The sequence below is a fragment of the Globicephala melas genome, chromosome 11 (assembly GCF_963455315.2).
Source record: "Globicephala melas chromosome 11, mGloMel1.2, whole genome shotgun sequence".
NCBI classification, from domain to species: domain Eukaryota; kingdom Metazoa; phylum Chordata; class Mammalia; order Artiodactyla; family Delphinidae; genus Globicephala; species Globicephala melas.
Genome location: NC_083324.2, coordinates 77,556,702 through 77,581,026, shown reverse-complemented (window position 1 = coordinate 77,581,026; position 24,325 = coordinate 77,556,702). Strand labels below are relative to the sequence as shown.

General features: G+C 39.1%; 1 protein-coding gene across 1 annotated transcript in view; it reads left to right on the top strand.

Moving 5' to 3' along the window:
* Positions 1-24,325, top strand: part of PKHD1 (PKHD1 ciliary IPT domain containing fibrocystin/polyductin) — a 426,555-nt gene that overhangs the window by 307,306 nt on the left and 94,924 nt on the right. The window contains exons 55-59 of the mRNA XM_030870494.2: positions 9,188-9,342; positions 10,700-10,852; positions 12,651-13,529; positions 14,232-14,400; positions 16,031-16,188. Of these exons, the coding sequence (XP_030726354.2) occupies positions 9,188-9,342; positions 10,700-10,852; positions 12,651-13,529; positions 14,232-14,400; positions 16,031-16,188 (1,514 nt within the window). The remainder of the gene's footprint in view (positions 1-9,187; positions 9,343-10,699; positions 10,853-12,650; positions 13,530-14,231; positions 14,401-16,030; positions 16,189-24,325) is intronic.

The window sequence follows — 24,325 nt, the reverse complement described above, 5'->3', positions numbered from 1 at the left end:
GGGAGAAAGAATGGAGAACACGAGGGACTTGAAAGAATGCCAGGATGGCTGACAAAGAGAACAAGCCCAAGCCATGATGATAGGATTCCAAGGGGTAGTTACGGGTCAGGGCCATATTCATTGGTGATGTCAAGAATTTTTGTGTTTGGCCTCCTGAACATTGTGCAGCTGTTTTAGGTTTCTAAGGGGATAGTATGGGTGGGAGGTAGCACCGATAATCACATTTTTATATCTTAAAAAAATATTTCTAGCTATAATGCAGACTATAAGAGGAGTCAAAAATGGATCTAGGGATATCACTTAGGAGGTGCAAGCAAGAGATAGTGTAACTTGTTGTTAGGAGCTGAAGTGGCAATGGAGAGAAGTGGGCAGATGTATAGACAGGACAGAATCTCTTGGATGAATCGGGCGTGAGGTGCTTTCTTGGTTCTGGTTTACGTAGATGGATGGTGGCACCATTCACTAGAGGAGGACTAAACTTTTGGGGAAATGATTATGAGCTCAGATTTGGTCATGTTGAGTTTGAAGTGCTTTTCTGATCCCCTAAAGGATTTGTGAGGGAGGCATTTCCAACAGGGATCAATAAGAATCTTTCATCATTATCAGGTTAGCAAGTTGGAATTTGGCAGGAGCCATATGAATGGATTTTTCTTATAAGAATGTGTTAAAAACCTCATTCAGAATGTGAGCTACAGGCTATTTTGAAAGAAACTCAATTTTATTAATTAAAATTAGCGATAGTAATTAACTAGCTGCCACTTACTGAGTTCTTATCATGTGGGCTCACTCTGTGTCAGGCATCTACCAAGCATTTTATATACATGATCTCACTTAAATCTCTGAGTGCTATAAGTTAGGTATTATTATCTTCATTTTACAGATATAAAAACTGAGGCTGGAGAAGGTAAGTAAAATTTCCAAGGTCATAAAGCTAGAATTCCTGAGGCTGAATTTTTACCACAGTTGGTCTGATTCCATTGTTTGTGTTCTACATACTGCAAATATTAAAAACAAAATCATATTAAAAACAAAATTATTTAGTATCAGTTCTGATGAGGAGTACTTTAATGAGTTTATATGAATGATATGTAATTATCACAGTGTATTCATTTTATGGATGATTTCTTTTTTTAACCTTTTAAAAATTTGTAACATAATTTAAGACTCACAAGAAGTTGCAAAAATAGTACAGAGTTCCCATGTACCCTTGACTTGGCACTCCCTGGTGGTATCTTACATAACCATAGACTTTATCAAATCCAGCAAGTTGTAGTACGGTATTAACCGAACTACAGACCTTATTCAAACTGTTTCTTTAAACATTGATCTACAATCTTTCTTCCATCAAAAGCCAGTTTAGTAAGTCTTTCTAATATACTGTTATGGGGACAGATTTTACTTGGACCCCTTTATGAACTTTCACCAAGAATTATTTCTACTAGAATTGTAGATCTGAATTTATTTGTATATAATGTATTTATTTTATGAAGGATGTTACAGTGAAATCCTCAGAGGAAAATTTTCATTCTATAAACTTAGACTTTATAAACTTTAACTTTATAAACTTAGGCTCATTTCTTACACTACCAACCAAAGTAAGCTTAGCCAGATATTTGAAAAAAAAATTAAGTTTCTTTTGTTACATATTATTATATCAATTTCTCTCTAAATTAAATTACTCCTTGCTGTTGCTTGCTTCAGTTGACTTTTGGGGAGACTGATGAATAAAAATGTTGGATTTTTGGATTACAGATAAGTCCAAGGAGGTTATACCTAGATTAAAAGAAATTCATTTTTTTATCCATTACAAGTATGTATGTATCCATTAAGTATATTTTACTGTGGGTCTCTTTGGGGAGACCATGTGCTCTTTGAAGTTAAGTGGTTACTTGATGAATCCTATGATAAAGTTTTCAGATTTTATCCTGGTCTGGGAAGATTTTAAACAAGACATGGTCCAATTTATGTTTGAATCTGATTTATGCTGTGTGGACAATTGACTGTTGGGAGGACAAAGGTGGAAGCAGAGAGATTAACTGTTAAAACATTGCAATATGTGTCTTTTTGAATTGTGGTTTTCTCTGGGTATATGCCCAGTAGTGGGATTGCTGGGTCATATGGTAGTTCTATTTTTAGTTTTTTAAGGAACCTCCATACTGTTCTCCATAGTGGCTATATCAATTTACATTCCCACCAACAGTGCAAGAGGGTTCCCTTTACTCCACACCCTCTCCAGCAGTTGTTGTTTTTAGATTTTCTGATCATGCCCATTCTAACCCGTGTGAGCTGATACCTCATTGTAGTTTTGATTTGGATTTCTCTAATAATTAGTGATATTGAGCAGCTTTTCATGTGCTTCTTGGCCATCTGTATGTCTTCTTTGGAGAAATGTCTATTTAGGTCTTCTGCCCATTTTTGGATTGGATTGTTTGTTTTTTTAATATTGAGCTGCATGAGCTGTTTATATATTTTGGAGATTAATCCTTTGTCCATTGATTCATTTGCAAATATTTTCTCCCAATCTGAGGGTTGTCTTTTCATCTTGTTTATAGTTTCCTTTGCTGTGCAAAAGCTTTGAAGTTTCATTAGGTCCCATTTGTTTATTTTTGTTTTTATTTCCATTGCTCTAGGAGGTGGGTCAAAAAAGATCTTGCTGTGATTTATGTCAGAGTGCTCTTCCTATGTTTTCCTTTAAGAGTTTTATAGTGTCTGGTCTTACATTTATGTCTTTAATCCATTTTGAGTTTATTTTTGTGTATGGTGTTAGGTAGTATTCTAATTTCATTCTTCTACATGTAGCTGTCAGTTTTCCCAGTACCACTTATTGAAGAGACTGTCTTTTCTCCATTGTATATCCTTGCCTCCTTTGTCATAGATTAGTTGACCATAGGTGCATGGGTTTAGCTCTGGGCTTTCTGTCCTGTTCCATTGATCTATATTTCTGTTTTTGTGCCAGTACCATATCGTCTTGATTACTGAAGCTTTGCCAATGTTCATTGCAGCACTATTTACAATAGCCAGGTCATGGAAGCAACCTAAATGCCTATCAACAGACAAATGGATAAAGAAGATGTAGTACATATATACAGTGGAATATTACTCAGCCATTAAAAGGAACAAAATTGGGTCATTTGTAGAGATATGGATGGACTTAGAGACTGTCATACAGAGCGAAGTAAGTCAGAAGGAGAAAAACAAATATAGTAGATTAACGCATATATGTGGAATCTAGAAAAATGGTACAGATGGAACCAGTTTGCAAGGCAGAAACAGAGACACAGATGGAGAGAACAAATGTATGGACACCAAGGGTGGAAAGCAAGAGGGGATGAATTGGGAGATTGGGATTGACATATATACACTAATATCTATAAAACAGATAACTAATAAGAACCTGCTATATAAAAAATAAATTAAATTAAATTTAAAAAAAACATTGCAATAACATTGCAGTATTTCAGGTAGACACATGCTGATGGCTTAGATTGGGGTAGGATGATGGAAGAGGAAAGAAGTGGTTAAATAGATGTTGAAGAAGAGCCAACATGATTTGCTGGTGGGCTGGGCAAAAGGGAAGAGTTCAGAGGTCACTGACTTGAACAACTGGGTGAAGAGTGATATAATTTAGTGAGATATAATTTAGTGAGAAGAGGACAACAGGGAAAAGAGTAGGCTTATAGGGAACCTTTCTCAAAGGCTCTCACTTTTTTCTTATCTCTTTTACTTTTTTTTTTTGCGGTACGCGGGCCTCTCACTGTTGTGACCTCTCCCGTTGCGGAGCACAGGCTCCCGACGCGCAGGCTCAGCGGCCATGGCTCACGGGCCCAGCCGCTCCACGGCATGTGGGATCTTCCTGGACTGGGGCACGAACCCGTGTCCCCTGCATCGGCTGGTGGACTCTCAACCACTGCGCCACCAGGGAAGCCCTCTCATTTACTTTTTAAAGAAAGTGCGTAAAGCCTTGGCCGGCCTCTTTGTCCTGGTATTTTTCTGTTTCTTAAGTGGTTTATTAACTTATTCTGTTATTTATAAGAAAATAACTCTGACCTGAAGAACAAATCATTTCTTGTCTCAACTTTTTCCAGGTCCTAGGCTTTTAATTCTAAGGTTATCATTGATGATATCTATTTTATTATCTACCATATCCAATCAATGGTGGTATTCTACAGATATACTTTGGGTTTTTTCCTGTTCTTTTTCATTATAGTTTATTACAAGATATTGAATGTAGTTCCCTGTGCTATACAGTAAATCCTTGTTGTTTATTTTATATATGGTAGTATGCATCTGTTAATCCCATGTTGCCAATTTATCCCACCCCCCTTCCCCTTTGGTAACCATAAGTTTGTTTTATATGTCTGTTTCTCTTTTGTAAATAAGTTCATTTGTATTATCTTTTAGATTTCACATATAAGTGATATCATATAATATTTGTCTTTCTCTAACTTCACTTAGTACGATAATCTCTAGGCCCATCCATGTTGCTGCAAATGGCATTACTTCATTATTTTTTTATGGCTGAGTAATAGTCCATTGTGTATACATACCACACCTTCTTTATCCATTCATCTGTCAGTGAACACTTGGGTTGTTTCCGTGTCTTGGCTATTGTGAACAGTGCTGCTATGAACATTGGGGTGCATGTATCTTTTCAAATTAGAACTTTGGTCTTTTCTGGATATATGCCTGGGAGTGGGATTGCTGGATCATATGGTAACTCTATTTTTAGTTTTTAAGGAACCTCCGTACTATTTTCCACAGTGGCTGCTCTATGGATACATTTGTTTGGAATATTTCTTGTTTGTCTGCTTTCTGCTACATTCTCACTTTGGCGCTTCCACGTGGTTTTCTGTAACAGCTTCTGTACTGGCTTACTAAATATTTGATGTATGCAATTAGAGGGTCAAAAGTACCCTTGCATCTCCTCTTTACCTTTATACTTCCTACTGATCCTTAAAGATTCCATCACATCTCGTACAAGGCATTCAATCTCCCCTCCAGCACACAATGATTTTCCCACTGTCTGAATCACTATTCCATGTGATTTTCTGATTTATAATTTTAATTTAAATACGCTTCTTAGTGATTGATACTGAACTGCTTCAGGTATGTATTTCCTGTTCTTCCAAGCAGCTTCTATAGGAGAGGAAAATATTGGTGTTTTTTATTGATTTGGTGTGTTACTTAGCATCTAGTACACAACAGAACATAAAGAAGAGTTCCAATAAATGCCTGCTACGCTGGATTGATGTATCTTTTCTGGAAATCAGAGCTTGTTGAGCCTGTTGACTCAATGGCATCTTGTCTAATAAATTAGAACCTTGCATTTAATTTCAAAAACTACTCTCATTTTTTGGCTCATTATTCAAACCTCATTATTATACTATAAAAATTTAGTTCAAATGTTAGAACGTAGAGCTGGTGGCCTTATTCATTTATTAGCAGGAATTTAGGATCACTTTTGTAGTCTCCAAAAGAAGATGATTCCTTCTGGTCCAAGGAACTAGTGGGTGCTAATCTCAGATTGCCCCTTGTCTCCATGCTAGGAAAAGACATGTGAGTTAGGAAGGGAGGAGAGCAATAGATTTCTACAATGAAAATGAGCTTGGACTTTTAGGGCAGGCAGGTTAAAATACTTCTAATTATGCAATTAACTAAATGTGTAATTTTGGGTAAAGTATTCTCTCTGAGTCTCAGTTTCTTTTTCTATAATATGAGAATAATAATGCCTGGTTAATAGAGTAGTTATAAGGATTAAGTAAATTAATGTGGATAAAGAACTTAGCCTGGTTTCTGGCTCCAAGTCAGCCTCACGACATGGTAGTTATCATAGTTATTGTATTGTATTGTAAGAATCCTGATTCTTTCAGTCAAAAGTAAAAGTAAAAGCCACCCTTCTTCATCACTTGGGAGATTGCATCAGGCCCTCCCTCCACCTCTCCTGTTTCTATATTTCAACCTCATTTAGTTCTGCTGAAGAGGTTTCCACGTTCTATAGGGTGCACGTGAACCCAGAGCTGTCGGCTCTTCCCAGCTTTACCACCAGGGAGGACATTTCTCTTTCCCCTTAGTTTCAATTCAAAAGTCCAGGTGACTGCAGTTGATAACACTGTACTGTGTAATTTGCTAAGAGAGTAGAACTTAAGTGTTCTCACCCAACAAAAGAAAGGGGTGAATATGTGAGGTGACAGATGTATTAATTTGTTTAATGGGGGAAATCCTTTCACAATGGGTACGTATATCAAATCATCATATTCTACACTTTAAATATCTTACAATTTTAGTTTTCGATTATACCTCATAAAGCTGGAAAAGGGGAAGGATTTTGATCAACAAAGACAGGTTGGATCCCTTGCTCACCCTTTGGTAAAAGGCTTGTGAGACTGCAATTCTCAGATCTCACTAGGACCACTTAGTGTGGTGGGTGAGGAGAGCGGTTCTCAGAAGAGATGTGGTGGATTTCCTGGAACAAAGGAGAAAGGAGGTCAGGTAGACAAACAGTTGACACCTACGACAGCTATTCTTGTTGTCACCGTCAGCATCATTACAGGATTCGATTTCTTAAACACCTCACATAGTCCAGTGTGGTCTGAGAGTGTCAGGAGATTTCAACGGCAGTTGACAAAAGAAAGTTTAAACTGGAGTTTAAAAAAAAAAAAGCCTCAGTATTACTAGAGTTCAGAAGTCTATGGCCACTCTTATTCCTTGGAGGAAAACATTTTGGCATCTGGACATTCTGAGACTGTGGTCAAGTGCAGCTATTATCTTTAAGACCTCCCCAAAGTTTAGTTAAATTCATTTAAGTTATAGGTATTTCTATATGAATGGTTTATACACAGTGGTAAAAACTTTTAAATCAAATTTGGAAGTATATTTCTTTTCATTCTTTGTAATTATGTTCTTTTGACCAAAAGTATTATATTTTCCCTATATTAGGTAAAATTTAATGCCAGAATAATGGAAACTGCTGATATTTTCTTTATACTTTTCAAAAGTTATCTTTCAGGAGACTTCTTCAGTGATTATTGTTTCCTCTCTCTTCTCATATGGTTTCTATTTAGGTCCAGTTATGTTGCAAACAACTCTTAATTTTTTTGTTTATTTATTAGTTTTGGTGTGTTTTGCTGAGAACAACGAGCAGGTGTCTCCTCTTCCCTGTAGCTATAGGATTCTTATTAGTATTAATCAGATACATGAAATAGAGCTGGGATTCAAATCCTTAAGCTGGGATTCAAATCCTTAAGCTAGGATTTTTTTTTTTTTTTTTTTTTTTTTTGCGGTACACAGGCCTCTCACTGTTGTGGCGTCTCCCGTTGCGGAGCACAGGCTCCGGACGCGCAGGCTCAGCGGCCATGGCTCACAGGCCCAGCTGCTCCGCGGCATGTGGGATCTCCCCGGACCGGGGCACGAACCCGTATCCCCTGCATCGGCAGGCGGACTCCCAACCACTGCGCCACCAGGGAAGCCCAAGCTAGGATTTCTTGAAACGGTTGAAGGGCAACCATAAGAGTCAAAGACTGCAAATAGGAAGAGTGGATATTGGAATTTAAGGAATACTGAATACTGATACTTGAGTAGCAAAACTTTTTAGTCTATTGATATGAGGATCAAAATTTTCTCAAGTTACCACTGTTGCTGTGTGGACATAGGGTCATGCTCCCTTGCCATCTGTGTATGTCCTTATGAGATATAGAATCTCAAGGCTTCAGGAGTATAGAGGAGAGAGAAATGTTTATGAATCTGTAAAGTTTGGGAAGTCTTCATGAAAAAGGTTGACTTAAGTTCATTTATGTTTTTAATATGAAGTTTGGGATAATAATTTCAATAATTCCTTTTTCTCTTTTCTAGGATATAATAGCAAATCAGCAAATCCTGTCTTACAAAGACTCTAAATTCTTTAATTAAAATTGCAACCATCCACAATTGTCTTTTTTTCTCTCTTTTTTACTCTCTCTTATTCTCTGTCTAACCTCAGGCACACAGATTTAAATTAATTACAATCTTTGGTTCATAACAGATTCATATCATTGGCCCAAGAATGACCCCCTTTAATTTCTTTCTTTTTTGGTGTTAATATTATGTACAAAACATCTGTGAATTCCCCACTCACACAATAGACTCTTTAAGGGTATCTGCTAGTCAAAATCTAAGTTGTCATTTTTTAACACAAAGGCCATATGTTTTATTTACCATTATGTCTCTAGCACCTACGATAGTGTCTGGTGCATACTGTTGCTTAGAGCGGACAATATATATTGCTCGGTTGAATGGCCTTCACGTGGACCTGCTGCCTGGATGAACCTTTACTGGTAGAGGAGACTCTATTGTCAACACTTGCTAAAGTGTGGACATTAGCAAAAGAGGCAGGCCATTAATATAAACTTACACTATTGAAGTTGGTAATGACTGTAAATGGAGAATAAAGCAAATATATTCACTGGAAAAGCTAGGCAGCAGGGAACGATTGAACAAAAACTTTATTAAATGTGAGTTAAAAAAACAAAAGTGAACAAAACCCTTATTACATATTGTGATGAAAGCACAATGCTTGGAACTTAGCACCCTCAGGGAATGCATACCTTTGTCCCTGCAATAACAGAGAGATGGGGAAGGGAAGCTCAAAATATCGTCACTTTTCAAATGAAGATATGAAACTCAAAAGAGTTATGTGACCTCTCAAGTTCACACAGCTACTAAGTGGAACCTCTAGGATTCACACTGTTTCTGCTTGACCACGAAGGTATGAGCCTTAATGCATGATGATTAATTGTCTGAAAATGGTATTAGAGGTCTTCAGAAAATTTGAGAAAAGATCCCTTCTGAAATGCCTTTATTATTCAAACTGTTTCCCAATTGAGGAAGACGATTTCCATTTTAGGAAACCATATGTAGACGGCATATACTAAACTCTGGAACTTTTACTCTTTCTTTTTGCTTTGTCTGGTACTTCATGGCCACAGAATACCTTTGTTAACCCTGTATTGTATACATATCAGCCAGAAGATGAACTCCATTGGCATTAATTTTTTTGCAAAGACCTTTTTTCTCTGTCTTGACTTGATATTTCTACTTTACTCTCCCTGGTGGGAATGGTTGTCTGCAGTGGATTTCCTCTTCTCCCTGGAGTTTAGTAGGTCATCTGTGTTGTACTGCCAGTGTACCTGATTCCATCTTTATGCTGTTACAGAATTATAGTAGAGAACACAGTGGATTGGCGACCCCAAGACAAGATTGTCCTTAGTTCCTCTTCATATGAACCTCACGAAGCAGAGGTCCTCACTGTGAAAGAAGTCAGGGGCCACCATGTTAGCATCCATGAACGGCTCAGACACCGGCACGTCGGTAAGGCTTTGGTTTGTTAGTTAAGGGAAGTGAATGAGCCAAGAAAAACGTGTTCAGCAACCTGCCTTGGGACCTTGGATCTGATCGGCGTTCAGAGGGGATGGATAATATTTTACTGCTGCGCTAGGCTCATCCTTAGAAGGCTTTATCTCCATCCCTTCATTAATTTTATTGCCTAATTAAAAAAAATCTTTGATGTGAGGGAATTTTTAAACTTTTTATTTATAATGGCAAGCCTAGAAGCAAGCAGAAGGGTTAAGAACCTTGTTCAAGGTCACCGGGCATTTTCATGGCTGAGCCAGAATAAATCTCATGGGAGATGAGTTTCCAGTTCACTTCCTGGCATACTGAATCACACAGCCACTTAGAATGTGGTAGTCATTGTAAATAATGACTCCTTTTTCCATACTTAGAATGTGTCCTTCCTGACATGAAGTTCATTGTATCAATTGACTACTACTACTGCCCCAAAATATAAATAAATAAATAAAAACCAAATACCTTTTTCTTGAAAAAAAAAAGTACTGAATATTTTAATACAGTATACACACTTAAAATATATTGCATTATAAATAATAAATAACCATATTTCCCGCTTCAGCCTAATAAATAAACTTAACCCAGGAAATATAGCTAATAAATAAAAAACATGGACATAAAGGGATTAGGGGATATCTTTCTTGTCTCTGATATGTGAGAGGGAAATACATTCTTTCAGCAGGACTGTATCTAAAGCTATTTCTAAATCATGGTTTTAAGGATGATTTTGTTTCTAAAGAGTGGCGGGGAAAAGAGACATCGTTAGCAATCCTTGCCTATAATACACAACGTACAATGCAAAGTGGGGTGGGCAGTGGAACAAACCAGCAAGACTGGGGAGGCTCTTTCTGGGAGTGACGAGTTCCAGACCCGCCAGGAGAGGGCGTTGCCGCTGCTGCTTCAGTCCTATCACTGCCTCAGTGGATCTGCGATTCCTCACTCTCTCAAAGAGGTTCAGGAACAATGCACAACCAAAGGCGGGAATCTCACATTGAAGAATTGAAGGAAGGAGGCCGGGGACCGCACTAATTGGACCGGTCTTCCCTGACATCCCTGTCCCGGTACCCGTAGTGATTGAGGACAAATGGATTCTTGCTCAAACACGCTCACTCTGATCCCAATGAGAGACCAGTGAACGGGCTTTTCATTTCTCAGCCGACGTTTGTGGAGGACGCCCGAGGAAAAGCAGGCCTTAATGTTGGGAGGACTTCCGCGGGGAAAGGAATGTTTTCATTTGTCAGGTTCGCTGGGTCCCCAGCTGGCGATCTCCGAAATAGGTTTTAAAACTTTTTTCCTTTCCCAACTCCCGTTGCCCCAGGAAGTGTCCACGTCATGGAGGATGGCCGACACATTCGTTTGGCTTCAGAGGTTGGACTTCTGACCCGAAACATACAAATCCAGGGTGATACATCATGCGGAGGGAGACTACTTGTGGGGTCCTTCAGGAAGTCCAGCGTGGAAGAATTTTCAGGTAACTGAAATTTTAAGTTACTAAGCACTACCAATTGGAGGCTATGCATCTGGGACACTCAGAAATTCCAACGGTGGGAATTTTCATTTATAAAACAAAATATTTGAAATAGATGCTTCTCTGTGCTCTGAGAAGCTATGAATTTTCAGTACTAATCTGTGCTTAATTATCAGTGTGATGTTAAAATAATATACTAGCTATCAGCACACAGGCACATTTTTACCTCAAAAAAAAAAAAAACTTCAGCAGATGTGAAATTTCCTCTGCTTTGAAATTATAGATGATTTAATGACCACTTGAATTTTATCTCTTTCCTGAATTTCTATTACTCTTTCCCAGTAGCATGCTCTATTTGATGGCAGGCCTCATCTCATGCTATAAATTAATAGTGTAAATTTAAATAAGAATGATTTCCATATTCTAGACTGCTTTAGGGATCGGTTAAATTTCTCTCATTTCTTTCAAGCTTTAGCTCTTCTGGAATGCTGCAAAGTTATTTGATTAGTACCTTTTTCTTAAACTTAGGTTCCTTAAAATTGATTCCCAAGTTGTTTCCTAGTCAAATAAAGCTCCATCTCAGAAAGTCACTGCGTACATGAATGTAATAAAGGCTCTGAGAAAGCCTGGAGCAAAGGACCTAACGGTTTCCCAAGTATATTGAGCACGGAACACTTTTTGTGGGTATATCTGCTTTACCGGTATAGTAAAGAGCAATGTTTGAACCTTAAAACAAAAGTTCGAGGGCTTCCCTGGTGGCGCAGTGGTTGAGGGTCCGCCTACCGATGCAGGGGACGCGGGTTCGTGCCCCGGTCCGGGAAGATCCCACATGCCGCGGAGCGGCTGGGCCCGTGGGCCATGGCCGCTGAGCCTGTGCGTCCGAAGTTCGCGATTTCTGGTTCCTAGAACAAGCTCTCTCTCCATAAGCTCCAGCTCCGTCAGTTCTCAACAGAAGTGATTTTGCTCTTCCCTCCTGGCCAAAGGACATTTGACAATATCTGGAGCCATTTTTGCTTGTCACAGCTTTGGTGGAGCTTCTGGCATATAGCGGGTAGTTGCTCGACATTCTATAAGGCACAGGACAGCCTCCCACAAGAAAGGATTATCTGGTCCAAGATGTCAGTCATGTTGAGGTGGAGGAACCCTGCTCTGGAAGGCTAGACAAAGGCTGAATCCCGGTTGTGGTTGTGTAAAACCAAAACTACCCTGCAGTTTATGAAGACAGAGAATTAGGGAGGGAGCGCAAGACAGGGCCCCTTTCCACGGTAACTGCAGTCCAGGCTGGAACCTCATCACCAGAGCAGAACAGAAGGCCGATTCTTACAGCTGAGCACCAAAGCCAGAGCCCAACCACCAGCAATGCTGGCTCAGTCCTGAGCCTCTGGGTTGCTGGTCAGGGCTCTTAAATCATCCCTGGGGAAGGGGAAGAGAATCTGTATTCGATGCTTCTTATGAACTAGGAACCACGATGGTTTCCATGCCTACTTTGTTTCATTTAATCCTAATATCTATGCGAGAAAGACATTTTATCCTCGCGGTACGCGGGCCTCTCACTGTTGTGGCCTCTCCCGTTGCGGAGCACAGGCTCCGGGCGCGCAGGCTCCGGACGCGCAGGCTCAGCAGCCATGGCTCACGGGCCCAGCCGCTCCGCGGCATATGGGATCTTCCCAGACCGGGGCACGAACCCGTGTCCCCTGCATCGGCAGGCGGACTCTCAACCACTGCGCCACCAGGGAAACCCCATCCTTCTGCCTTTTGTAGGGAAGAAGCAAGTACCTGATGACATGCATTTTGCTTGCAGGTATCCTTCAACTTTTCAATGTGGAAATTCAGAACTTTGGCTCACCACTGTATTCCTCCATCGAGCTCACTGATACGTCGGCAGGATCCTGGATGATATCTTGTACTCTGCACCAAAGCTGTGGTGGGGGCATTCGTGCAGCTGCCAGTCAGGGGATCGTTTTAAATGACAATGTAGTGTTTAGCACAGCTGGCCATGGCATTGATTTGGAGGGTCAGGACTATTCTCTCTCTAATAACCTTGTGGTTCTGATGACACAGTCAGCCTGGTCTCCCATTTGGGTGGCAGGAATCAAAGTGAATCAGGCAAAGGACATCCATCTCCATGGCAACATTGTGGCAGGATCCGAGAGACTTGGCTTTCACATCCGAGGCTACAGGTGCTCCTCTCCTGAAGCCCTTTGGTCTGACAACGTGGCCCACTCAAGTCTTCACGGCCTTCATCTCTATAAGGAGACTGGACTTGACAACTGTACCAATATCTCTGGCTTCTTGGCTTTCAAGAACTTTGACTATGGTGCCATGCTCCATGTGGAGCATGGCATGGAAATAGAGAACCTCACTCTGGTCGACAATACTATTGGCCTTTTGGCAGTAGTTTATGTGTCTTCTGCCCCACAGTGTTACAGTGAAAATCTACAGATTGTGGTTAGGAATTCAGTCATCGTGGCCACTAGCTCATCTTTTGACTGCATTCAGGATAGAGTTAAGCCTCGTTCTGCCAACGTGACATCACCTGATCGAGCTCCTTCCAATCCCAGAGGGGGTCGAGTTGGTATTTTGTGGCCTGTATTCACCTCGGAACCAAATCGGTGGCCTCAGGAGCCATGGCACAAAGTGAGGAGTGGCCATTTAATTTCAGGCATCGTGAAACTTCAAGGTGGGATGTTTGGGTTTCCAAGCAATGTAGTGTCATACATCTGTGCATAGAAGCTTTAACAGCATTTTGAAATTATATCAACAAAAGCGTACAGTGTCGTCTGGTGCTTGCTGTCCAATTGACCATCTACTGGGCATTGATAACCACAATGGTAGTTTATAATGACAGTGAGTGATTTCTTTAAAAAGTCACCGCTCTATACTTGTTGAAGAGCTTTCCCAGGGAAATATTTCATTTGATTATATGCCTAATCTCTTAGGTACGTGTTACTTTTCCTGTCACACAGAGGAGGAAATTGATACGCGGAAATTGTGCCTCAGTGAAGTTGTCAAGTAGTTGGTGGGGCAGCCAGGATTTAATCCAATTATACTACAACCTACGCAGAGAATCTTCTATCAGCTCTCTTTTGTACTATTGTACTCACTCCTCACTGGATTTTGATCAAACCTTTGATGGAAAGTATTGCTCTTAAGATGTCAGTGTGTTGGAATGCTCTTCTACTTTGTATACGATGTCCATGTCTTCAAGAATTAAAGCTATTTTAAGTCAAGATTTATGTAAACTCCTGGAACTACCCTGGACAGTAGTTTAAACTTACTCCTGGACATACATTAGTATAAGAATATTTAGTTGCGTAGTCTGTATTTGTGGTTGGTAGTTTACATGATATAATGTTGTAATACCTTAAACATTTTTTTTCAGATGTGACCTTTTCTAGTTTTGTGAAGAGTTGCTATAGCGATGATCTAGATGTCTGCATTCTGTCCAATGCAGAGAACACTGGGATCGTGCCTCTAATAACGGCAGAGAGGACCAGGATGCTAAAGATCAAAGATAAAAACAAGTTCTACTTTCCTCCTTTACAAACCAGGTACCGGTTTTGGTATTTATAGTAAGCCATATTTATGAAGGGTTTGGTAATTCTCCAAATACCTCAACATGTTTTTTAAACAAGGATAAAATCATCAATGGGAATAGAAATAAGTCCTTCTAGAAAAATATGGTAGATTGATTGGTCCCAATTCTTTACCCTCCTATATTTGTGCCCTTTGAGATACAATTTTTGCAATCTCTCTCACTGAAGAGAAAGAGACTGTTTCTCTCTTCCTTAAATCTGGAATCCACCACGTGATGTCCTCTGGCAGACAAAAGCAGCAGAAGTGATGGATTGCAAGTTTTATTGATATTGTTTAATGGTTTTATCTTTATTAGAGGTACTTCTTTGGGATGTTTTCTAAATCAATGGAAAAAATTGACCCTGATTCTTGAACCTTCCATGGAGTATGATGTCACTAGTTTTCAGAAGGAGGCTTGGATGTCCTTGTACAGGCACTGGTGGGGAAGGAGACCATGTCTGCTGTTAGGAATCCCTAGAATGAACCATATGGCTTAGACAGATATTTGCTCTCAGACCAGGCGTAACTACTGTTCTTGAACATATGATCTGAGAGTTTTATTCAAGAATCTGAAAACTAGACAAGGAATTTTTTTTTTTTTTTTTGCTGTAAGAGGGAGTGGGAAAGTCAGAGCAGGGAAAATAGGTTATTTTTACTTTCCTTTAACATTGGGAAAACTTCTTTAGTTGGAATAAAAGAATCAGGAAAAGCACCCTAATTAGAAAGTTTATATGTTTGGCCCAACACCAATCTCTTTTTGATGCCCATCCCTGAACCGTTTTTGGAACCTAAACATTATTAGGTATACAATTTGTGTTATTCTGTCATTTTTTTCTACTGTCCAATCTTCTTTATGTTCAACTCTTATACCTATGGGATGAAATAGTTATAAAGCTAAATGATATTAACATTTGATTATTTGTACTATTAATACCTGAAACATGGTTGGCATGCAATAAATATTTAATATTATTACTAATGGTACCTAAAAATGTTAGATGAGAGGAAATAAAATAAATTCTCTATAATTCAGTGTTATAATTGAATAATAATAACTTATTTATTTATAACCAATAACTTCTTTATATACCCTGCTTGACTCTAAATTCTGATGCCTATGTTTATCACCATTGTATTCCCCAACGTACAAGTAGTAGGTTTTCAATAGATATTTATTGCATGAGAACATCTTTTTTTACATTGTTTTTATATAGTACAAGTATAATCGATATTTATAATGATAATCTTAAAATACTGCAAGGCCCCAAAGTTCCATTGCATTGGAACATTGCATTGATCACATCATGTTTAATAAATATTATTAGTTAGGGGCATTTTATTGTATCTTAGAAAATTAGTGATTTATGTAAAGATTATATAACTCGATATCCAGAATATTTGGTTAATAAGAATTGTCTTTTTTTCTTGACCATATAACTGGGAAATAACATTTTCTATAGAGTGTTATTTCATATCTAGATAACACGTTAGTAATAATAAAATTTTATTGAATTTATTTTTCATAACGTCAGCACTACCAATATATGTTTCCTTTTGGTGGCTTATCATGGAAATGAGAGAGTTGCTTTCTATCTATCTTCCCAGGAAAGATTTAGGAATACTGGTCTGCTCTGAATCTGACTGTGAAAGTCCTAGAAAATATCTCTTTAAGGATCTGGATGGGAGAGCTCTGGGTCTGCCTCCACCAGTTTCTGTATTTCCTAAAATTGAAGCAGAATGGACTGGATCCTTCTTCAACACAGGTCAGTTCTATCTGAACTCGATGTCTCCAGTAGAGGGAACAAGCATGGGACGGAGCTGGTTTGGCTGTGTGGTCCAGTGGGAACAAAATATCCTGGAGAGGAACTGAGCAATAGAGTTGGAGTCTGTGCCAGTAAGCTGCTCAACTCACCTCTATCTCAGGAATGTTGGGTGCTTAAGGGATGTCACAATACCACTGTTTTGCCCTCCATGAGATTGCCTGTGGTCCATGTCAAAGGTACAGACTCCCAACACCCACCTGTGCACAGGTGAAGAGAATGGTCCTCTCACTAGGTTGGTCTCTTGGGCCTGAAGCAGCACTCTCTGTGCTCAGCGTTTCGCAGTGTCTGCCTTGGAAGCAGTTCCTCTGGATTCTGAATCCTTCTCTTCCACCAGAGCTAAATGCCCTCACTCTGGAAAGGGTGGTAGACTAGATGGCATGCCTTCTTTTTGCCTTCCTTTTCTCCATCTTCTAATTGTCCCTGGGGGCTATGATCAAAATCCCTTCTTACTCTTCTTGCTTTTACAAGCCCATCGGGCTATCAGTTTTTATAGCTGGACCCCTGGAGAGATCATCGTCTTTCTGCTTCTACAAACAACGTAACTCTGAGTTTACATTTTTGTTCAGGTGGAAACTGCTGCAAGTACATCCCAACTTTCTTCCTACTTCATTGGATGACTCTTTTCAGACTTCTTTTCTAGTCTCCCTTTCTCTTTTGAAGTTTTGAACATTCCAGGACTATCTTCTCTTCCTATCTTGCTCCTAAGTCCAAAGTTGAAATACCATTTACTGCTGATGAATTTATATCTCCAGCCCAGACTCCACCCTGAACTGTAGTCTGTTATAACCAAATGACTCCACTGGGAGGTATAATTCGCATCTCAGACTCAGTATGCCCCAAGTGGGGACTCCTGGAGACGTGACCCACAGTTGTCCCAGCTAAGCCATGGAGAAGCTAAAATATTGACACTTCAAAACCTTACTCTTCATTGGCCGAGGGATGCTCCTGGGTACACTAACTCTCCAGCCCTTTGGCTTTCCCTGAACAGGCCAATCATGCTCTTTCCCAAGGCCAGGAAAAACGTTTCCTGGAAGGTTTCCTTCTGAGGAAGGAAAAACCTTCCTCAAAAAGGAGTGGTAGGTTTTTGTAGCAGCCATCTTTGGTATGTGAAGGTGAATGCCAGGAAGATATGGGGTGACATTGAAAATGTCTCTTGCAAACAGGAACTCTAAAATGTCCATCAAATACTCCAGGTGTGAATAATAATATTCTTTCAATGAATTCTTAGGTGGTGCTTACCATGTGGTATAAATATACTGTTTAGGCACAAGCATATTTGCTGCTGGTTGAAAAGCTGTATATTTTATTTTTTCACCACTCTTTGTCTTGGTTATGAAACATGATTCAATGGTAAAACTCTGATAGGTATTACAGTATTACATGCTACTTACTCTCAGCACATGGACAGTTGTGAGCATACGTGTGGGAGGCTGAAGGTATATTGGGAGGTGTGTAGGCTGGACTGCCTTAAACTCCTGATGTTTTAAAGCTTTATAATATTTTAAATGAGGTTGCTGTAGGTCCCAACTGTAAGGATTCCCACAGTAGAATCCACTGTTTATTGCACTACAAATACAGTCTGTGTCTTCTTGCCCTGAAGGAGACAGTACATAGTAAATGGTGCCTTCCGGGTACTAACAGGATTGGAGTGTTTTCCTCTGACTTCCAAAATGGGAATAGATCCCTCCTTCCCTAGTTCAAGTCCCTTCTCATTTTTTAAACCATAGTTTTATGCTACTTTCCAGTTTCTGTCCACAATATGGTAGAGGAGAAAAGCACAAATTTAATCTTAAGAGAATAAATGTCTATTTTGTATTTTTCCTCTTCAAGACAAGAATCTATGGTCATCTATAAAACAGTGGAAGCAGCCAGCAAAGATGAAAATGGAGGCCTCTGGAACCAGCTCTTATATTTATTCCAAATGGCATTGAGTTTAACACACCCTTTTGGCCTTTCTCCATTTTATTAACAAACAGTTTGGAGTCCATTGCCTTTGAGGTTTATTTTTAATTTGAAAAATACAAATTTTATTTGCACATATAAGTTCACATGCAAAATTCAGACAGATATCCACAGGTCCCAATGTATTGTCATATGCTTTGGTGTTGGGAGCAAAAATTATCCACGTGGATCAGCTATGGGGAACACTGTGCCAGTGGGTTTTGCTATCTGTGTAATGCAGGGTGTGTAGCCAGGGGAAAAGTGAGCTGTTAATTTTGTTTTGTACTTATCTGTAAGTTCGCATTTGCAGCCAACTTTGAAACATGCATGGCAACAGGGTGCAAGGCAGCTAGTCCCAGGCAGGAGAACCTCTAAGAGCCATTTGCATTTTATTCTGGAGAGAATTTCTTTTGATGATGGAGGCATCTGATCATCTGAAAATCCAAAATTATAAAAACAAAGTCTTGAAATTAATATCCCATTTAGGTAGGACTAGATCAGTACTAGAGCTTTCCACCCTGGCTTCTGACTCATTTCCTGTCTGTCCCAGTCTACAAATGCATGGAATCACCTCTCAGCCCACTTTGTACATATGGCTACTGATGTTATTGGGAGAAGACTGAAGGAAATCAGAGCTTTGGTTTCAATGGCATTTTACAATTTCTTAGCCATGATATAGAAAGTAGAAAGGGGGTGTAATGGAAGCTAGCATCCCTTGAGCACCTTTTGCACGTGATGTGCTGAAGTTGACATTTTCACTCATTCAGCAAATGCATTTGACCATCTGTAGTCTACCAGTGCCTTTCTAAGGATGGGAACTATAGTTGTGAATAACATTCCTGCCTTCATCAAACTTATGTTCCAGTGGAGATTATATCTATATATCTATATCTATAAACAAATAAATAAAAATATTTCAATAGTGATGAGAGGTATGAAGAAAATAAAACAGAGTTTTGGGCTAGAGAGGTAGCTTCAGGTGTGTGTGGGTGTAGGTAGTGTGTGATGTGGTGTGTGCATGTAAGGGAGCTGCTATCAGAAACAGAGTTACAATTTCAATGAGGCCTGAACGAGGAGCGAGGAATCACTCCTCTGAGCAGACGGAGGAGCTTTCCAGGGAGAGGGACCAGCCAGAGCAGGGGCTCTGATACCAGAATGGCCTCAATGTGTCTGAGGGGTGGGTGGACAAGAGACCCATAGGAGTGATGTATAGTTAATGAGAGGGGGCGTAGTTGCAGGTAGTCAGGGCTTAGCCCCTTTATAGGCCAGAGTGATTTAGTAAGATGGGGTTGGAAGATGGTGCTAGGATTTTATTCACTTTCTGAAAAGATCGTACAAGCTGCTGTGGAGTGAATGGATCATGGTGAGAGCGAGGCTGGGAGTAGGCAGTGTAGTTAGAAAGCTGGGGTTGAGGGGGCCCAACAGACGCAGGACTCCATGAGTGGTCCACCGCCCTGTGCTGCCCACAGACTGCGCCGGTCCACAGTGAGGTGATGACAGAAATGTCACCTGTAGAACCCGAGCTACTTGACAGTAATTGTACATCTGTTGGATCTAATGAACAAAATTTAGGGCTTTCATTTTGTATGTCTAATTTGTCTGATAATTTGCATTATATTTTAAATGTGTTGGTTCTCAATAGACTGGAAATTTTGAAACAAACAAACAAAGCATAAAACCCCCTCGTTCTCCTGCCCTTTTTCTGCTTCTTCAATTTAGGAGGTAAATTTGATGTGCTTAGGACAGTGGCTTCCAAAGCTGGCTTATTATCAGAATCACCTAGGACATTAAACATTCGTTTGCATGAGTCAATAGGTGTGTGAAGCCCAAGCCTTTGTGTTTAAGACACACACAAACACACATACACACACACACATACACACAAATACACACACATACACACATACATATACACCCCCACACACGCATACGTACACATCCACACACACACACACAGACGTCCTCCTCAAGTGATTCTGCTGTGCTAAGGTTTGAGAATCACTGTTATAGAGTTATACGCCCCCTTTGAAGTAAACAGACAGGATGTTAAGAAGACAATTAATGTTTTTAATTTAAAAAGCGGGCAGTTTCAGTTTCTCATGAAGAATCAAGAATAAGCTCTCTGTGCCAAATACCAGCAGACATAAACATACTTGCTTATATACACACTGGATATATTTCTGAAAGGGAAAAGAACATTAACTAAAAAGACATAGGAGTATTTACAATCTAAATTAAGTCTTTAATAATAAGAATATATTAAACCTTTTTAAAAAATTCAGATTATTTTTCCTAGTGTTGAAGTGAGTTAAATGACCTCAACATATCACTTACACAATATATCACTGGATAAAAATGGGTTCAATGTTAAGTTTATTTTTTAAACTATATATTGAATCATTGTACTAAAAGTATAAACTCGTGATAAGCTTTTCCCACACTTTCTTCAACATCATGCCCAGCAAAGTACTGTGGTCTGACTGGGACTTCTGACCAAATCCACCTTCAGGGCAGGTGAGAGTTTCCCATTCTTTCCCAGGAAAGAGTAAGAAACATTTTTCAAACCGTGTTACTTCTTGGACACTTCTTGAGAAGGAAAGTTGTAAACCATTATGGAGATCTTAAAAGTGACTAGCCTCAAATCAAAAATAAAAGATGAGGTTGGTGAAAAAGAAAATAAAGCTGGCATTTGACTGTGAGCACATAGAGTGATGAAGTGGTTTGTAACTGAATAATGGGGAAACTCAAGTTTCAGTGTGGAGACGTGTGCTCAGCTGCCTAACAGAGAGCAGCCAGCATGTTTTCAACTGTTTGTTGCTAGGTCTTGAAATGTGTCTTTTCTTTAAGTTTTCCAGGCTTCTCTTTTTTCCCATTTGCCCTGGGAATGACAGCAACATGGTATTATAAAATGGGAGAAGGAGAGGGAGGGAGAAAATGAGAGGACAGAATGGAGAGAGGAAACGGTTGTTAGAAAATTTGTCTGCCAATATATGTGCTTGTAGAGGTCTTTTCTTCTAGCTAGAGGGGGAAATACCATTCTCTTTTCCCAAGCAATTATAGGCCCCAAAGATTGAAACTTGGTATATAGCTCTTTAATCTCAGCAGATACTTATGGTTAAACATTAGACTTTTAGGATTCCAGATGTCAGGGTATTAAAATATAAAGGCACAGTGGAGTCTCAGAAAATATTAGAACCTTTGGGATATGTGACTGCAGGGATTTTTATCCTGAGCAGAGGAGGATAAAGCTTCCGGGGATGCTTTGTAAGACCCAAAGAGCACCTTTCTTCCACCTTAGTCTCTCCCTCTTCCACGACTTGTCTGGTCTCCAGGCAGTGAAGGGCATAACAATATTTGATTGCATTTTTAAATAATCCGTACTGTGAATTGGAATGATTTTCCTGTGTGACTTGTAAAGGGTGATGTAAAGAGGCATTGTGATCTACAGGAGCAATTTCCCTTTCCTTTCTTCAATCTAGACATCCTGTTTCTGTGATTCTCTTGCTCTTCAGCCCTTCCATTAACAGCTAATACTTGTTGAGTATGTTTCTGACTCTGTGCTAAGACCTTCAGATGAATGATCTCATTTAATGCCATGGACAGGATCTATCCTAGGAGATAAATATTCTTGTCCCCTCTATTTTATCGATGTGGAAGCTGATGAGACACATAGGCAACTTGCCCAAGTCATACAACTAATTAATAGAAGATTCAGGACTGAACTCGTGTTTTTAACACTGTGCTGTACTGTACACAGGTACCCTCCTTCGACTTTTTCTTGCTGCTTTCACTACATTGTCCAAGGTAAGCTCTCTTAGATCTATCAGCTTTTCTCACACACAAAGCTCTATCTACGAAGAACAAAGCAAACTGAAACTGTGCAATTATTCCAGCAATTATCCACCCCAACTAGCAATAATAATAGTTACCATTTATCTGGCATATTCCATGTGCCACGCATTATGCTAAGTGGCTTATAAACATTCCCATTTATCCCTACAACAACCTTAACATGTAGGAATTATTATCCCTTTCAGCATTTGAGGGAATAAGGGTTTAGAAAAGTTAACTAATTTTTCATGGTCCCGCAGCTAGAATGTGCAGAACCAAGATTTAAATCTGTATTTGTCTGACTCCAAAGTCTGGGCTTGTAACCACTTCTAGGTAATTATCATCGTGTGGTCTGAATCATCTGGTGGGGTGCTGTGCAGAGATATATTTAACCGAGTAATTCACATATTTCCACTTTACATGGTAGGAAATAGATGTTTAGGTTTAAAAAAAATAACTGTCGATTACTATGACATTCTTAAGAAACAATGTAATAACAATCACACAAAAACCTCATTTAGTTCCTCTTCTTCTAGTATATATGTGTATATATATTAGTTTTCATGGACAAACTAAATGGACTCTGTCACATCCAAGAAAAGCATTTTGCCAGCATTAACCGCTGAAGGTTGTGTGATGGCAATAGAGTTGTATGGAGAAGAAGCTTTGGTCATGAGATCAAAAGTGTATTGTGGTAATTTTTCTGTAGCTTCTCCTTTTCCCCCAGTGACTTAATGTAGGGTTTTTTTTTTTTTTCCAACCTAGGCAAATAGTTATCGAGTACCTAGTGAGAGCAAAGCACTGTGTACTGTTGGAGTAACCTAGAAAGAACATCAAGGTAGATAAGAAAAGAAGGCATATATGAAAGAGGCAAGTAAAGAATTGTGTTTAGAAGGAGCAGATGCAGGGCTTCCTGTGCGTTGCAATGTAATAGCTCTCCTATGGAATGCCCCTGGCTCCCACATGCAGTTGGGACTCTGTCTCTTTATGTCCTTGTTTCATCTATCACTCAGTTCCATTATAGCTCATCTCATGCTCTACAGCCATCACTTTACAAGCCTGCCTTCTCACCAGACTGAGTACCTTGAAGGCAAACATCTTTGAATTTTTAGTACAATCTTTGGAACATAATATGTGCCCAGTATATGTTTACTGAGTGAGGGAATAAATGAATAAATGGGTGACTAAATGAGTGAAAAAGTCAAGAATTGAAGTTTGCCATCAGCTGTTTCACAAAATGTTTTGTAGATTTACTCAATGTACAATTTGTTTTAGCATTTTTAAAGAGTGTTTCCCATTCACTTATCTTAGGAGATTGTGAAAAATGTGATGCATGGCCAGATGTATGTTGAAAACTCTGACCATTCCCGTTTTGGAGATTCATCACATGAATTAAAACGTTAAAGGTTCTGATAAGTCCTGCAATTAAAAACAAAAACAAAAACTGTTCAACTTTGTGTTATCCAGTATTTCTCCAACTTTTTGACTACAGAATACATTTTCACACTACGCATGAGTACTCCTTGGAATTAGTGTAGTTCAGAATGCATTTTGGGGGATATTGTCTCATATTAATCCATTAGCCTGCAGAAATACATACCAGTTGGAAACGAAATGATAAGATTACAGTATTTTTGATTTTGATGGTTTCTTGAAGGTCAATCAGTTGCACTTCCCATTCAATGTGAGGATGGCCCCTATTGTTAACTTTCCCAGGAAGTGGGAATTCATTCTCTTACAAGACTGCCTAATATATTTTGAATAATTTTAATTGTTAGGATCTTCCTGTATGATTTCTGTCTACTAACCTAGTCTGCTTTCTGGTGACAGAGTATAAATAATTCTTTCCATATTGCATCTTTTTACATATTCAAAAGCGGTTACCTTTTTCTAGCATAGAAATTCTAAACTTTTTTCTGTTAGGAAATATATGACAGATTTTTTCAGGTTTTCACTTTCTAAACTGGCTTGTTTTGATGTTCTTCAATTGTTGATGATTTTTCCAAAATGTAGAAACCAGAACTGAGCATTGCCTATCCAGAACAGCATTGTCCAATAGAAATAATAATGCAAACCACAAGTGTAATTTAAATATTCTAGTGTCCAGGTTAAAAAAGGGAAAAAAGAAACAGATGAAATTTAATTAATAATATATTTTATTTAATCCAATATATTCAAAGTTATTTGAAGATGTAATCAGTACAAAATTACTGAGATATTTGTATTTTTTCATACTGTCTTTAAAATTTCACATGAATTTTACAGTTTCAGCATATCTCAATTCAGAAACTACATTTTCATAAGA